General features: G+C 45.4%; 3 protein-coding genes across 3 annotated transcripts; 1 reads left to right on the top strand and 2 right to left on the bottom strand.

Moving 5' to 3' along the window:
* The first annotated feature begins 4,005 nt into the window (after positions 1–4,005).
* LOC123433161 (pentatricopeptide repeat-containing protein At4g21705, mitochondrial-like) lies at positions 4,006–6,641 on the top strand. The gene is made up of 2 exons (XM_045115436.1): positions 4,006–4,393; positions 5,202–6,641. Exons 1-2 carry the CDS (start codon positions 4,061–4,063, stop codon positions 6,402–6,404), a joined length of 1,536 nt encoding a protein of 511 aa, XP_044971371.1. The 5' UTR covers positions 4,006–4,060; the 3' UTR covers positions 6,405–6,641.
* Positions 6,642–7,060: 419 nt separating this feature from the next.
* Positions 7,061–10,767, bottom strand: LOC123433177 (monothiol glutaredoxin-S11). Its single transcript, XM_045115437.1, has 3 exons — positions 10,451–10,767; positions 9,479–9,553; positions 7,061–8,635 (listed from the first exon to the last, which is right to left on the bottom strand). Exons 1-3 carry the CDS (start codon positions 10,628–10,630, stop codon positions 7,421–7,423), a joined length of 1,470 nt encoding a protein of 489 aa, XP_044971372.1. The 5' UTR covers positions 10,631–10,767; the 3' UTR covers positions 7,061–7,420.
* Positions 10,768–11,977: 1,210 nt separating this feature from the next.
* On the bottom strand, positions 11,978–15,174 carry LOC123433145. Its single transcript, XM_045115435.1, has 4 exons — positions 13,233–15,174; positions 12,704–12,928; positions 12,497–12,616; positions 11,978–12,387 (listed from the first exon to the last, which is right to left on the bottom strand). Exons 1-4 carry the CDS (start codon positions 14,382–14,384, stop codon positions 12,328–12,330), a joined length of 1,557 nt encoding a protein of 518 aa, XP_044971370.1. The 5' UTR covers positions 14,385–15,174; the 3' UTR covers positions 11,978–12,327.
* Between the last annotated feature and the right edge of the window lie 1,969 nt (positions 15,175–17,143).

The raw sequence follows: 17,143 nt of genomic DNA, 5'->3' as shown, positions 1-17,143 counted from the left end.
GGCCCAGAGATACCTCTCCGTCACACGGAGTGACAAATTCCGATCTCGATTCGTGCCAACCCAACAGACACTTTCAGAGGTACCCGTAGTGCACCTTTATAGTCACCCAGTTACGTTGTGACGTTTGATACACCCAAAGCACTCCTACGGTATCCGGGAGTTGCACAATCTCACGGTCGAAGGAAAAGACACTTGACATTAGAAAAGCTTTAGCATACGAACAATACGATCTAGTGCTATGCTTAGGATTGGGTCTTGTCCATCACATCATTCTCCCAATGATGTGATCCCGTTATCAATGACATCTAATGCCCATGATCAGGAAACCATGATCATCTATTGATCAACGAGCTAGCCAACTAGAGGCTTGCTAGGGACACATTGTGATCTATTTATTCACACATGTATTACTGTTTCCTGTTAATACAATTATAGCATGAACAATAGACGATTATCATGAACAAGGAAATATGATAATAACCATTTTATTATTGCCTCTAGGGCATATTTCCAACAGCGCGAGCGCCGAGCCCGGTGGACGACCGAACGAGTCCATGCCCGCAAACCTTCGTCGGCGGCGGGCGGACAAACCCGTGCCTGCATGCGGCGATGCGTCCTTGCCTGGGGTGCGGGAGAGACTCCCCGACCACTCCATCGCCTGGGGCAGCAACCGGCGGCCGGAAAAAGCCAAATCCGGCGGCCCGCGATGAAGTGTCGCGGATGTGCAAATCCGGCGGCCCACCGACGTAGGGGGGAAGGGAGAGGAGGCCTCGTGCGCGTGGCGGCCTTCCGGCATGCTCCTGTCGGTTGCTATCGCCGGAATATTGGGCGGCGGCCGGCGGTGGCGCGAGGGGGAGAGGAGTGGTGGTTAGTGGGGGAAAGCGCGGGATGAAATGTTCCACCCACCAACCGCTTCCGCTTATATGCAGGGCACCGCAGTCGCGAGGGGGAAACCCGCGTTTTCCCGGGTTGGGGTCGGGATTTTGCCGCACCCCCTAATTTTTTTTTGCGGGATGCGGGGTCTGATCAGGCTGGTTTTTCCGCCCCAACCCGCATTTTGACGGTTATTTTACGGGTCGGGGCGGGATGCGGGGTCTGCTACAGTTGCTCTTAGAGCAACTCCAACAGGCGCTGCATTGTTGCGCGCGGCAAATTGTTTTTGCAGCGCTGCATTAGCTGGTATAGTGCGCGCGATACAGGGGCGGTTCAACAGGTGTCCTAAAATACAGCGCGGCAGAAACGCAGCGCTCCAAGAGGCGCGCTGCAGTGCAGCACGCGTGACAGCACAAACAACGATTGCAAACATGTATACAACATGAAAGATCAAACAAAAACGAAATAAATCAAAAATAAATAGTTTAGTTATTATTACAACACAAACAAATAGTTTATCATCCATACAACAATAGTGCATCAATAAACAAACAAATAGTTTAATAATACAACAAATAAAATAAATAGTTTATAAAGTTGCCATCAAATAAACACACGAACAAACAACTAGTTCATGCACAAATAGTTCACAAAGTTGCCATGCGGTCGACGACGGGAGTGCTTGGCGAGCGGCAAGACAGCGTCGGCGCCGGGATTCGCCGCGGCTCGCGTCGGAGGGGCGTCGGAGGGTTGGATAGGGCGACGGCGCGAGTGCAGGACGAAACTTGAGCGTCAGTTGGCTTTCACGCGACGAGCTCAAAATATGCCTACCCGATCCCGCGCGCTCGCCAAAAAAAATCGCTCGCACGATTATGCAGCGGCTGCTGGAGCGTCGTTTTCTCTCGCACGCGCGATATATTGATGGTTTTTTCCGCACGGGGCCGTTTTAGAGCGGCTATTAGAGTTGCTCTTAGAGATACTATCTTCCGTAGAAAAAGAACCATATTTTTTATAATAGAAAAATATATAATAAATTTTACTCTATTTTTACCAGATAAAAAAGCCAACATACACATAACCATAAGAGCACGTCTCCTAGTCACACTATAATGATAAAAACTATAACAAATTGATTTTAATATATTTTTCACTAGGCACGACATTGTATGTATATAATGTAGACAATCTCACTAAAAAGTGGCTTTTTGAACAAATAGGTTTGTATTTAATAATAATGTAAAAGGAAATATAATAATGAAGCCTAGTATCATGACTGTTTGAAAAATAATATGATATAGATGTATGAAGCTAGTTAGCTAGAGTACAAAACATACCAAACTAATAATTTAAACGTTATTGTCACAGTCCACATAATCAGGGCCGGTCCTGAGGGGGGGCGGACGGGGCGGCCGCCCCGCCCCCCCAACATTTAGGGGCCCTTTCCAGCCAGGTACGCACTAGCCCAGAGCATAGATCGTGAAAAAAATTTCCCAGCAAGCAGCTGGCGTGCCGCATCTGGAGGCTCTTCTCTCATCTCTCAAGATAGCCCATGATCCAAGGACACAGTTTTGCCTTTAGGATTTTTTTCTAACAAAAAGATCGCTATAATCATTTTTTTCCTATTAAGACTGCTACTATCCATTGCTACCATCCGTCAATCCCTAATTCCACTATCCACCAGACCCATTGCTCCAATCGCGAAAATCGCATGCTGACGCACAGACGCCGGCGAGAACTCCGCTCGCCACACTTGAGTTTCCAGGCGCTATATGCACGGTCAGACCGCATGGCCGAGCGCCTCCCATCAACCGTGAGTTCACTCCACATCAGGTCCTTGCAAAGCGCCAGATTACCAAGCAATCGATGTAAATCCAAGGTGCATCATATTACCGTTCTGAAGTTCAGCCATTTGTGAGGTATACATCCTTGTTATTATACTCACAAATTATATCACTTATGTTAAAAATAATTTATTGGATTAATGGCGAATCTACTTTATGTTTAAGTAAAAGGTATAATTTGAACAATGAAGGCTTCTTAGATTTTCGCAAAAAAAGGTGGCCTCTTAGATTGGAATGAGATATTTTCATAGGAATTTTATTGTGCTTTTGCTGCCTTTATTTTCATTAGATTTGAGTTTAGAGATCTTACAATTTGTCTTATGTGATTGCATGTATCTTCACTCACATCATTGTAAATTCAAGAGCTTTAAACTCTTGTGATTTATTTTTTAAAGTCACGGTATCCATATTGTTGTACTTCCTATTTTCGTCTTCATACGTTTTAGAATCCAATGTTTCCAAAACTATTTCTCAAATTTACTCATGAATCAACTGCCGAAACATGGTGGTATAATCATATGCAAACCACATACTATTACTAGTATTAATAGGCCCGGAATTTTGTTTCGCCCCGGACCCTCAAAATCTCAGGACCGGCCCTGCACGTAATGCCAAACATTCCATGTCTTACTTTGTAAAAATAATCCAATACAAACTTATAATTTCCTGCTAAAAACACATGTTTTACTTTTGTTTACACAGTCTTAAAACATATTCTCTCTGTACCTAAATATTTAAATTTGGAAGAAAAAAACTAGTCTAGTTTGCAACTATAAGTATTTATGTACAAAGGGAGTCACTTTTAATTGTTGAGATATAAAGTATTCATCACATCAGATTGAAAACCCAATATCGAACCAGGTTCAATTTTACAGTATTTCCCTCATGATATCATAAATGTAACCATTTCTAAGGTATAACCCTTTCTAGGGTTTATACATACCTTTTCTCTTTTATTGTACTCCATCCGTTTCAAAATATAAGACCTTTTAGGGATTTCACTAGAAGACTACATACGAAGCAAAATGAATGAATCTATACTCTAAAATATGTCTATGTACATCCGTATGTAGTTTATAGTACAATCTCTAAAAGGTCTTATATTTAGGAACGGAGGGAGTATATTGGGACGTCATGTTTTAGTATTTTCTCAATATAGAGACACTCCATGATTCATAAAAATTAAAAATATTCTTATGCTATCTACTCAAGTTGACATTTGAAAGAAGAAGCACGAGGTTTTTTAGTAAAAAAAATATATAAAACCCCTCCTATTGATGCTCAAGCAAGCAAACTTTCCTTAAACCCAAGTAGCCAAAAGGAAAGAGGAAAAAAAATACCACGCCATGGCCTCCTCTTCCCTCTTCGCCGCCAGGCGCCGCCTTCTCCACTTCGGGCGCGGCAGGCTCCTCCAAGGCCGAGTCCGTCCCCAGAATCCCACTCCCCTGCTCCTCCCTGTGCGCGCCGCGTCCTCTCCTCACTCCAACAGCGCCGAGAGGCCGCCGCGGCGACCCCCGGGCCTGCAGTCCACTCTGTGGCCGCTGGGACACCCGGACACGCTTCTGGTGCCGGAGATCGAGCGCTGGGCGGACAAGCCCGGCAACCGCCTCCGCCCCGTTGAGCTCGAGCGCATCGTCAAAGAGCTCCGCAAGCGCCGCCGCCACCGCCAGGCCCTCGAGGTACTGCCGTACCCTCCCCGTGCCCCACTGACTGTCCGTCGGCTGTTCGATGAAATGCGGCAGTAGCTTCCCATGGTTCTGTTAGCCCGTTTATCTCTTGCAGCGGAATGCGGGAAATTCCCTGCCATTGACAGATACGAGTAGGACGTTTCTGAAATGGTGACTTGATCTGTTTCTCATTTTTACCATGCTGTATAATCACGTGGTTATTTGCATTGGACTTCTCAAAGAGGAAACAAAATGAGGCTCAAGTTCATGTGGAGATTCCTGTGGAACTGGGTGCATCAAATGTATTACGTAGGATTTTGGCAATCCAATCCTAAGAACCAAAATACCTATGCAAATCCTACAATCCAAAGAGGCGTAGTAAGAACTGCAAGGAAGAATTCCTTTCGAGTCATTGCTTAGACGTTATGACTTTGCGTGACTAGATTATCCGAGTACGGAACAGTAGCACATGGTGCATAAAGAAGAGAATGTTGCGTTCAATTTATTTTTGTTTGCCTTATGTCACAGACTTGAAGTTTAGTGGAATGAGGAGTTTAATCTGGTATGTGTTTTATTTTTAACTCAGTGTGGTCTGTAGTTGTAATACTTCCGTGCGGGTTAAACTGCATCTGCATTCATGTTTAGAATTAACGACTGACTATGGCAACCAGGGGTTTGCAGCATGTAAACCATTAAACCCTTGAAGTACGTATAAAATAATAATAATCCATCCCTATAGTTTGTCACTAGTAATTATGCGGTATTTTACATACCCTTGAAATGCCTCATCAGTTTCTTTCCAAACCTTTACTTTGTACAGGTCTCCGAGTGGATGAGTGCTAAGGGTCATGTCCGATTTTTGCCAAAGGATTATGCTGTTCACCTGGATTTGATCGGTCAAGTTCATGGTATCGGAGCAGCAGAAGCCTACTTCAATACACTGCCTGATAAAGATAAGACGGAGAAACCCTACGGTGCGCTCCTGAACTGCTACACACGAGAACTCATGGTTGATGGATCCTTGGCTCATTTTCAGAAGATGAAAGAGCTGGGCTTTGTTTTCTCCAGTCTCCCCTACAACAACCTCATGGGCCTCTATACTAACATAGGACAGCATGAGAAGGTCCCTTCAGTGATAGCAGAGATGAAAAGCAGTGGTATCATGCCTGACAACTTCAGCTACAGAATATGCATAAACTCTTACGGCACACGGGCAGATTTTTTCGGGATGGAGAACACCCTGGAAGATATGGAGTGTGAGCCTCAAATTGTTGTCGATTGGAATACCTATGCCGTTGTGGCGAGCAACTACATTAAGGGCAACCTAAGAGAGAAGGCAATCTCTGCCTTGAAGAAAGCAGAAGCAAAAATTGACATAAAAGATTCAGATACCTACAACCACCTGATCTCCCTCTACGGCCAGCTGGGGGACAAGTCAGAGATGAGGAGGCTGTGGGGGCTCCAAATGTCAAACTGCAAGAGGCATATTAATAAGGACTACACTACAATGCTTGCAATGCTTGTGAGGCTTGATGAAATTGAAGAAGCCGAGGCCTTGTTGAAAGAGTGGGAGTCGAGCGAAAACGCATTCGACTTCCACGTCCCGAATGTCTTGCTCACTGGATACCGGCACAAGGACATGCTGGACAAGGCCGAAGCACTGCTGGATGACTTCTTGAAGAAGGGGAAGATGCCTCCTTCGACCAGTTGGGCCATCGTGGCAATCGGCTACGCGGAGAAAGGTGATTGTGCGAAAGCTTATGAGTTGATTAAAAATGCCCTTTGTGTTTATGTTCCAAGGAGTGGCTGGATCCCGAGGCCTGCGATGATTGAGATGATACTCAAGTATCTTGGAGACGAAGGTGATCTCAAGGATGTTGAAACTTTCGTCCAACTGCTGCAAGCTGCTATGCCTATGAACTCACATATGACTGACGCTTTGTCAAGGGCTCGTATGAGAGAAGAAAAGAAGTCTGGAGACGCAGAGAAGGAAGCTCTAAGCTCAACAAAGGCATCAGGATAATTTTTGCTGCAACTCTCAGTGCCAACTTATTGCACCATGTAATTTATCTAATTAGTTACCGGAATTCATTTGATATTTTACTTGAGTCTGAAACTTGCCATAAACAAATTGCTGCCCGGTTCTCCGCAGGTTTGTAGCATAGAGCACCCGCATGAACAGCAATTTCTGATAAAATTGTAAAAAAGTTGATTTTTTTTTGTGGACAAACATCAACAAGTTTTCTAACATCCTGCAAAATTTCGCCGCAAGAAGGCATCCATATTGGTCTGGGCCAAAAATAACAGAAGTGAGTACTCCAAATATGTCTTTTGGAGTCCCGAATTTTTATTTTATTTTTGTGTACAGGCCTCCACGGATGTCTTTTCTAGGTGAAATTTTACAGGATGTCTTTTCTAAGTTGATGTTCAACCACATTTTTTATTGTTTTCTGATTTAACTCTTCATGCGGGAAAATCTATGTCACATATATTGGCATGAAAGTGCAATTGTGCAACAATACATGTTGAGAAGACAATCAAACGGTATTTAAAGGGAAGAGGGTCAGCATGGCATATCTGCGGCATCTTTCTATTTTGCATCTCCAACTTAAAGTATACCATAATAATGAATGAAAAGTTTCGAACAAAACCAACCATCGCCTGGAGAACAATGACACATTCCCAACCAACCATGACATTATATTAGTAGGGGCATACACAAAGACTTCATAAACGTTACGAATCATACGTCTTTGAACTGTGAAATGATGGCTAATACTTATGTTCTACATCATCCAGCCTGAACCAAGGCAGCAAAAATGAAGGGGTAATACAAGACTAACAGGTCACTTAAGAGGTCTTATAAGTTATTTCTCCTGCAGCTGTCACAGTTCAAGCAAACGTAGCACTAGGATATCCAAGTTTAAAACATGGATCTATGAAATACATTGGCATAACAATGCCATCAATAGAGCAATTCGATATAGGACAGATGCTCGAAACACCATAAGACACCATATAGCACCGACATATGCTATGCTACTCCGAAAGAGTGGCCTTCAGCTCTCCACTCTTTTCCAGCTCGAGAACAATGTCACAGCCCCCCATCAGTTCTGATTTGTAGTAGAGTTGGGGGAAGGTGGGCCAGTTCGAGTATGTCTTCAGACCTTGTCTAACTTCCTCATCAGATAGAATGTCAAAGGACCCAAAGCTTATCCCTGCTCCTTTCAAGGCATTCACCACTTTCGAACTAAAGCCACAACGTGGATTATCTGGGTTGCCCTTCATGAACAGCATCACTGGGGATGAGGAAATTAGAGCCTCGAGTCGGCCATCTAGGCTCTCTTCCGGAATAATCCCTTTCTCAGTCAGAACCTTCTTCAGTTCCCCACTCTTATGCATCTCCATCACTATGTCCGAACCACCAACCAATTCACCCTTGATGTACACCTGAGGGTAACTAGGCCAGTTTGATAGAACCTTTAGGCCCTGCCTAACCTCATCATCTGTAAGAATGTCAAAACTTGAGAAAGGAATCTTCTCTTGCTTAAGAATGTGAACGACCTTTCCACTGAATCCGCACTTGGGCTCCTCGGGTGAACCTTTGATAAATATCATCACTGGGTTAGAGTTAGTGAGACTCTCCAAACGAGCTTTCTGAGCTTCAGTAAGCCCAATTGCCTCAGGACTCTGTTCATTTGCAGATTCAGATATCACCGGCTCCTCAATTTTGGTTCCTTGTTGCCCGAGAGGAATGTTATGCTCCTTTAACATATCCTTCAGTTCACCACTTTCATGCATGGCAATAACAATATCACATCCACCAAGCAGCTCACCTTTGCAGTACAACTGAGGAAAAGTTGGCCAGTTAGAGAACTTCTTCAGCCCTTCACGTACTTCATTATCTGAAAGGATGTCAAAGCTCCCAAATTCAACACCTTCCTGCTTCAAAATGTCAACCACCCTTCGGCTGAACCCACACCTTGGTTCTCCTGGATTTCCCTTCATAAATAAGATGACAGGATGGGAATTGACAAGCTGCTCCAAACGCTTCTTCAGTGTACTTTCAGCAGCAGAAGATCCATTTTGCCGTGCCATTTCTTGGACTTTTTCGAGTACAGCAGGCCCGGCAGCCACCCCCAAGCTAGCAGGTACAGCAGACTGAGCAACATTGGCAGGCCCAGCTAACTTTGCAACCTTATTGGCCAGGCTGGCTGGGTTTGCGCCCTCCAAGGTATCAACAGGTTTGCCTTCCTGAAAAGAGATAAACCATGCACCGATGACAACCTCTTACAAAGAAGGCAATATAGGAAACTTCCAAGGAAATCGATAAATACATTTGGCACAGCAATGAAGAAAATCTGGAAGCTAAGCAAATATGACCTCAGATATGTGCGCAGAGCAAACACCATATGAAAATGTCAAAGGATGTGTGACACATAGGTTGGAATTACAAAGGAGTCTCACGATAACACCAAAATGCCAAGTGAAGGCATGACCAAACTAGCCTAGCAAAAAGGACATTGTGCATGCCGACCTCATGAGGTCCATCACAATATCATTAGGTTGGTTCTAGTCATACAGAACATTTCATTGTCCATACAACACTCCAATGACCAGAACTTGTAAGAGCCTGGATGGTACATCATCTCCCAACAAAATTTACCAAAAGAAGCAAGAACATCAAACGTACATGCTAGGATGAACCAATTAACATATACACTCATGCAGAATCTTTAGGGTAGGTGGGCTAGAGTAAATTCAGTGAAGTGTGTATCTAATTTCATTATTCCACAGTATATGAGGCATGGGCTCACATGATTTATGTCATTGCTTGTAGAATACTTCATGCTTAAGAAGTTTGAAAGTGGGTCCTAACAATAATATCAACACATGCCTCATCATTAGGGCAGAGCAGATGCTTGATTTTTTGCCTTTAAAAATGGACAAGAGAACTCATGCAATTCAGCTTTAATAATAAGGAAGAAGGGTGCCATGAGTCCATGACCCTACCAGGATCCATTATGAAGTGTAATCAAAAAGAGGTCCACTAGCATGAACTAATTGCATTGCATGACAACTGTAAACAGTAAATACCTTGCAGAAAACAAAGTATGGCACTGCTGTAACTCCATATGCCTCTGAAATTTCCGGTTGTTCTTCAGCTTCAACCTGACAGAAGTTACCAACATGACGAGGATAAATAAGAAAAGGCTTGAGATATCCAAATTACGAAATGGTGTGTCATTGGCAGAGCATAAAGAATGAATCATAATTATGTGACCAAAGAACACTTCATAATAATCAAAGGACAATAGTCCCAAAAGAGGAATGTTTGATTAGATCATTCTTTTACTAGAGTTGGTTTCGAGATCTTATGGGTTTCGACTCTGCCCGCCCAACTTGTTTGGGAATAAAAAGGCTTTGTTTTTGTTATTGTTGTTGATTCTTTTACTTGAATCCCGGTCTGATGGCATCACACGGTGAAAGTAGTAGACAACAGACCACTATAGCAAAAAATATCTTACAAAAGACTTGATACAGGTACTGCCTGATTTCATACTTGTAACTAGAACAAACGAAGGGTTTCGGTTTCAAGCACACAAACGGGTTGAATTCTGCTTTTATCTCATGGTTCGAGTTAATCAACTGCATACACATCACATAGTGTTTCTCGCATCGTAAGTAAATAAATACTCTACTCCCTCCGTTCCTAAATATTTGTCTTGGATGTATATAGACATAATTTAGTGTAAGTTCATTCATTTTGCTCCGTACGTAGTCCGTAGTTGAATCTTTAAAAAGACAAGTATGTAGTCCGTAGTTGAATCTTTAAAAAGACAAATATTTAGGAACGGAGGGAGTATAAGCATGCGAAAAAAAGTAACCTAGGCAGCAGCATGAATCACGCGCCAGAACCCTAAACGCAAATCTGTGACCAGAGGCCCAGACCGCCGCCGAAGGATCACGATCCACCGGAAACCGGCCCGAACCCAAATCTACCGCGACCACAGGGGAGGAATCGGCGAGCAGCAGCAGCAGGCTGCGCGCGAGCGCGTGCGTGCGTACCCTGAGGAAGAGCGCGTGGGGGAAGTCGACGGCGAGGTGGGCGAAGACCTCGTCCATCTGCTTGGAGGCCTCGCACCAGGCCGCCCAGAAGTGCACCGCGGCGGCCCGCGCGCCGCCTACCGCCGCGTCCAGCTCCGCCCTCGACCCCACCTCCCTCACCGCCCCGCCGCCGCTCGCCATCGCCTCCTCCCCACGAAAAGCAACAACAATCGACGGCGAGAACGCTCGAGATGGTTAGCTACCAGCGGCGGGGGCGATTGGGGGAGAGAGACGACGGGTGATGACTCGTGGCGAGGGGTTGCGACCTGGGGTTTTCCTCTCCGGCCCGTGCCCGTGCGGTGCGACGGCGACGGAAGATTCCAGAAGGGCCCGGAACCGACCTAGGCCGTTTGGGCCTGGCCGGAGCGGGCTAACGGCCCAAAAGATGAAAGAATCATCATCGGTCTGACTGACCTGGACCCACGCGCCCAGCCCGGCAAAAAGCCAGAGGCTGCGGCGGCGGCGGGGCCCAGCCGCCGTCCCGGGGTCCCATCCCGGCATCCCCCCTCAGCTCCTCGCCCCGGCCGACGAGTCTATATAAATCCGAAGCATTCCTCAGGTGCCCTCCCTCGGGTGGCCAGAAACGAAACCCTAGGGTATTAGTCGCCACCAAACCCTTTGTCTGAAACTCTGAATCCCCACACACTGCCTCCACCAATTCAGATCTGTGCCTGATGGTAGCATCCTTCTGCTTCGTTGTTTTCGGTTTGATGCTCTTGGGGTGCGTGATTTTGCTGTGGATGGTTTGGATCGATGATGCTCTGGTAGAAATACTGCGTTATCTTCCTGATCAATGTGAGGCGGCTGCGATGACATCGCAGCGGCTTCCTGATGACACATTTTCTCTCGCTGAGATCCAGTACGAAGCAACTTTGCCTGCCTTTTGTTTTTTGTTTTCCTTTTGTCTCTTTTGCCTGTTTTCCTCTGGATGTTATTTTGAGACAAGTTGGAAGGGAGAACCTCGTTTCATGGTTGAGTCTCTCAACATATAGCGCTCTCTGAAAAATTGCGTAGAAAAGGAGAGAAAAAGGACAGAAATAGCTGGCGATTAGGTGACGAGTTTAGTTGTATGGGTTGGCAGAACGCGTGGCATTTTCTGTAAAGAAAACTTTTGCGGCAAAAAACGGCAGGATTCAGGCCAGCTGAACTTGTCGAAAAGAAAAAAGTTTGGTTGCCACCCCCCTCCCAGCTGATGTTTGCAAGTAGCCATGTATGTAAATCCACCGATTTCTTCAGATAACAAGCATCACTTGGACAAGTTTCCATTGATTCAATCTCCTATGAACAAAATCATTCCTCAAATCAGGCTCAACATTGTACACAAACAGTTTGAAAACAAAATTACACCAAGCGATGGTTCAGAACAAATGTAGCCATTATAACCACTCTTCTTCAGATAAGAAGCAGCACTCGGATGAGTTTCCGCTGATCCAATCTCCTATGAACAATCACGATCAATATAGTGCATAACCAGTTTGACAACATGAATCAACCAAGCGATGGTGGAGATGTAATGTGGCCATTACAGCCACATCTTACAACAAAATAAAGATTGTGAGCAGTGCAACATGTATAGAGTTTATGGTTACTACAACCCAGTCTAACAGTTTTGCTGGATTGTACCCGGTTGACAGACAGACGTGTCTGCAAACCTAAACATCATAGATACAACACGATTACAAGCAAAATAAACGTCAGCATCTCTAGCATACACTGTTCCCAGTATAGTCATGCATGCTTATTTACAGCTGCTCTAGTAGATTTACAATGGCTCTGGCAGAATGGTATAGCTCACTTCCATCGTTAGCGTCACCTGGTCCATGAGCTTAACCCACGAATTATGCCATATATCCATCAGCTGCAAAGAAAGGAAGCGACTTCAGTGGCATCACCTGCTCCTGCAACAAAGGGAATGAGAATGTGGTTGTCGTGAGTTCAGATCAAATTAGACTCGTCAGCAAAACAGCAAACAAAGGGAGATCGGTGTAAGTGTGTAACTGATGATACCTCCGCATTCTCCAGATGTTCCGCAGGGAAATGGAGCCCAGTGGAACAGTTCTCCAGCATCTCAGGGGTCTTCATCCATGCCTTGTTGGCTTCGATGGACTTCAGCTTGTAGCGAAACATCTGCAAAAACAAATCCAATTTTCAGGACCATTTAATTCACACATAGCTGAAAGTGTAGGCAGCAGCTGATAATGTGCTCCTCCAAACCTCAGACAACGAAATAGTTGGCTTTTCGAGCTCATCTCCCTCGACGTGAATCCCTGTACCCTGACATTCTGGGCAAAGGATGGATGTTATTCTGCTCTTTGGCGCGGTTTTTGCCTTTCTTCCTCGTTTGCTCTTTCCCATCTTTACAATTTGATCAGCCAGTACCTCATATTGGCACATAATAGTCCAGTGCAGTAAGCATGAAGTGTGAAATAGATGAAAAGCCTGGAGAGAAAAAAAATGTTTAGCCAAGTAGTCACAGCAGAAGGATTTGAAATTTAAGGGTGGGATTATCTAGCTATATTTGTTTGAAAGAAGAAATCGGTATATGTTTGTACTGTACCAAGGAATCTCAGTTAACAGTTTAAGGTAGTTCCAAAATCTTGTATCTCTACTCATAAAGGACTTTTTGAAGACCTAACTTTCTAATGGTATTTTCTTTCTGTTTTTTCTCTAAATAGAAGTAATTAGGACTTGTGTTGCCTTCATCAAGAAACAGAAAGAGGAAACGATGTTTGGAATTACTAACCCCACTGGAGTTTCTACTGCTGCAAGCTAGGTTTCCTGTGCTGCAGTTCAGCAAGGTGGCGACATCCTTTCCAGGAAGCATTGATCGCCCACAAATATCACAAACTTTCTCAGCAGCAAGTCGCTTCTGCTTCCTCAGCTCTCTCCTCATAGACTTGCTGGACAAGGGGCTGACTTGAAGATTGCCTGAGGTACCTGTTGGGGAACCAGTCATGATAGCTTGACTTTTGTCCTGAGTCTGGCCATTTGACTCTTCTGAAGATGCTTCTTGATCAGAAAATGACTTCTTCATTCGCTTTCCACGATGTCCAGCCTCATCAATGACAAAGAAAGATCCAGCAGAGATGGGAAGGTCCTGATCTTCAGAAGGCCACTTCCTTCCCAACTCATATGCATAAGAAAAGTTGACAATGGCGAAACCAGATTGTTCATAGATGTTACATGCCTCAGAGCCCTGTGAGGCTTCTTCTCCTACCCAAGCACACCAGATTTTGCTGATCTTCTTACGAGCATCGCTAGCTTCAGCAATCTTGTATGCAATGTTTCCATAACCCAAGAGATGCACAGGCAAATTCAACACAACATCCTTTATCAATACACCAGGAATAACAAGCTGACCATTGGTTTCATTGCAGTTTGACAGAGCACTATCTTCAGTTATGGTAGAAGATCTACCATTCAGACGTCTGTTTGCACCGCTGAATGAGCCTTTTGCACCATTTTGGGAGCTTGAACCATCTCTCAGCCTTGATGTCACCTCAGAGTCTTTCCCTGAGAAGTCAGGATGGGGAACCAGAGCAAGTTCTCCGGTGTTATGCAAGCTTGAGTCCAGCAAGAGCGGATCATTCTCGCGTGAGTTGTTGAAGAAGAGCACACCATCATTGAACGGCCATGGCATGGGCCCAAACAGGGTGACCTTGGCCTCGGCATACCGCCGTGAGTGCAGATTCCCCTTGAGGTGGTCAAACAGCACATTGTCGCTGAAGCACTCGGTGAGGCAGATGGTGCAGAAGAAGATGACGCGCTTCCCTACGCGTCGGAGCTCCACATAGGTGTGCCCGTTCTGCCGAACCTCCCGGAGCGTGGCCTTGGCAGCAATCTCACGGATGTCCACCGGAGCATTCTGTTGCAGCACCAAATCCTTCCCCACCATGGCGAAATCCCCTCGAGTTACCACCACTGGTCCCTTCAATTCCGTGTCTCTGTCTTACAAATTCCCCCCAAATTAACCTCCACAAGGCTACCTCCTCCCTGATTTTCCCTCCTTGCAACTATCTCAAGTTTCCACACACAGAAAAAAAAACACCACACTTGAGATCTTAGTTTCCTCCCGAGCCCTAAGATTGCAAGCTTCTTAACAAAAAGAGACTGTAACTGGTAGTACACAAATAGAACCTAACACGGACGGTCGTATTCGTATCTTTCCAGCCATGGGAATGGAAGCGAGCGTGAGGAACCTGCCCAGCAGCGCGAACTCCTCGCCGGTGGCGCCAACCCTAGTCATCAAATCAGACACGGGAGGCAGCAAACCCTAGACTCCTGGCGCCCGCCGAATTGGCGCGCGGGTGGGGGCGGGGAAGCGCGGCTGGCGAGAGACCTAGCAGAGGACGACGACGGGTCGAGGCTGCTGTGGCGGGGGAGGAGGAGGAGGCTGGTGCAGGCTGCGGACGGTGCTCGGCGAGGCGGCGGAGGAACGGAGGCGGCAGTCGGACAAGAGCGCCGAGGGCGTCGAGGCCATGTGGTGTCAACACGGCGGCGGGGGAGGTCGTCGGCGAGCGGAATTCGCCCTCCCTTTTTTTTCGATTGTTTGCTTGGACGGGGATGTTTGGTCTGGAGGGTGGTGGAGAAGGGAAGGTGCGCGAGGAGAGGGGAAAAGGAAGCAAAACGCGTGGCGTGTCTCGACTCTCGACTCTGGATTAATGGGAAGAAGGCGAGGTGAAAGAAAACCTCAAAAAAGAGAAAAGGACAGGTAGCCACCCATACCCAACCGCGGTTCACAACTAAGGGCATTTCTGGCAGATTCCTACTAATTTAAATTGCATTTTTTATTTCAAAATTAGTTACTTTAGGATTAAAAAACCATCTCGTAGATCCTCTAGAACTTGATTTTCGAAAATAACTGCTCTTTCTTCAAATGTTTTCATACAACCTTCATTTGGACATATATTTTCATAACATATTTAATTCTAAACATCACATTTCATTTAGACTTATATTCCTTGATGTGTGCGAGCTTTTTTGAACAATGGGGTATCTGCAGGCGCAAAGGGCATGAAGAGGGGGGGGGGGGGGGGGGGGGCGGGGGCTTGCTGGATTTGGGGTGGCATCCATACGGACAGTGTGCGGTCTACGGGCGGATCCAAAAAAGGTGTTATTGCGGTCAGATGATTCATCGGTGCGGGCATGCCACGACGGGAAGGTCATGGTTGAGCCAACGGAGTGGTGGGGAGCTCAACCACGGCAGGTGAGTAAGGACCATTTCGGCACCCTTGGCTGATAAGTAGATTTTTGCATCACTTTTTAGATTGTATTCTAGTGGCAAAATCCCTCGTATCATATCAATCTAGTTTCTTTTTCATGTTTACAATGCATAGTTTTTTATCTCACACATTTTGCCAAGTTCATTACACAACTATTTTATTTTATTAGTTTTCTTTGTTTTGTTGTCCTTGTAGGTGTATTGGCATTCTCATGGACTTGGGTCTTGTTTGTTTGGGCTTTTGCCGCTTTTGCACTTCGTCTTAAAAGCCAAAAAAGCTCCTCGATAGGGGCTTTTGGCTTCGGCTATTGGCCTATGAATCAATGTTTTCATATGATGGTATAAGCCAAAAGGCCCTAAATAGGAGCTTTTTTTGCCTTTTAGCTAAAATGAAAAAGCTGCAAAAGTTGAAGCATAAGCTCAAACAAATAGGGTCTTAGCACGTTAAAAGGGACCAAGTCGAGGCCAAAGTGGAGAACTTTCAACACTTAGATTCATGCCCTTTGGAGAGTTGGGTAATTTGACATTTTCCAACGAGACAAGGTTGAAAATTCAATGCCATTGGTGTATATGGCTTTTGAGCCCAAAAACGTCCAAATTGGAGTTTGTATGAAGAAGTGCCGACCAAAATAGTAAACACCCCGCGCACACTCTAGAAGGGAAGATGATGTCCGGTACGACCTTACCTGGTTTTGCCAGCACTCGTGCCAGCCTCTGAGGGCTATGAAATTAGTCATAACGCGATTCTTCACTGATTGTCTTGGTTTGTTCTATGACTTCCTTGGCGAACAAAGGAGGCATTGGGAGAGGATTAGGCTCCTCTAGAGCCATTGGACGAAGGAGTGGGTGGAGGATCCACGTAGAAGACCCATGATGTCATCTATGTATACACCTTCAACCCTAGATGACGGCGAGGGCTCCCATTTATTTATCATGTGTTGTCACACCTCCATTGTTGTTACAAGACCATCCCCACCACAGAAGAAGGGTCAAGAAAAGGAAGAAGGAAGAGGAAGGCTCCGCCAATGCCCCGCATCGATCGGAGGGCTGGTGCCATCTCCACCTGCGCTACCATGTCTTTCTCCTTCACCAACTTCATGTTGGCTTGTAACTTGTATTTCCCCTCTATGTTGATCGCATACATGTTTGAGTAATTGCACTAGTTCTCGAGCAATATAGATCAACTCTAGCATGTATTATAACCGAATGTCGATAGAATACAAAATCCTCTTGTTGCATGTTTATGTTAATATTGTTTGTGATGTTAGCTGAAGTGCACCACTCAACATTTGCCTAGTAGGACATGAATGATATTACTATTCGGATGAAGCAGAGAACGAAGGTATTGCGGTGATAGAAGCTAACTCCCTCCTTGAGACCCCACTGATCTGTGTGATGATGGGATTTTGAAATATATGTATGCAATAACTACT

Source organism: Hordeum vulgare, chromosome 1H (assembly GCF_904849725.1).
Source record: "Hordeum vulgare subsp. vulgare chromosome 1H, MorexV3_pseudomolecules_assembly, whole genome shotgun sequence".
Taxonomy (NCBI): Eukaryota; Viridiplantae; Streptophyta; class Magnoliopsida; order Poales; family Poaceae; genus Hordeum; species Hordeum vulgare.
The sequence above is the reverse complement of the archived record's forward strand: the minus strand, read 5'-3'. Positions and strand labels throughout refer to the sequence as shown.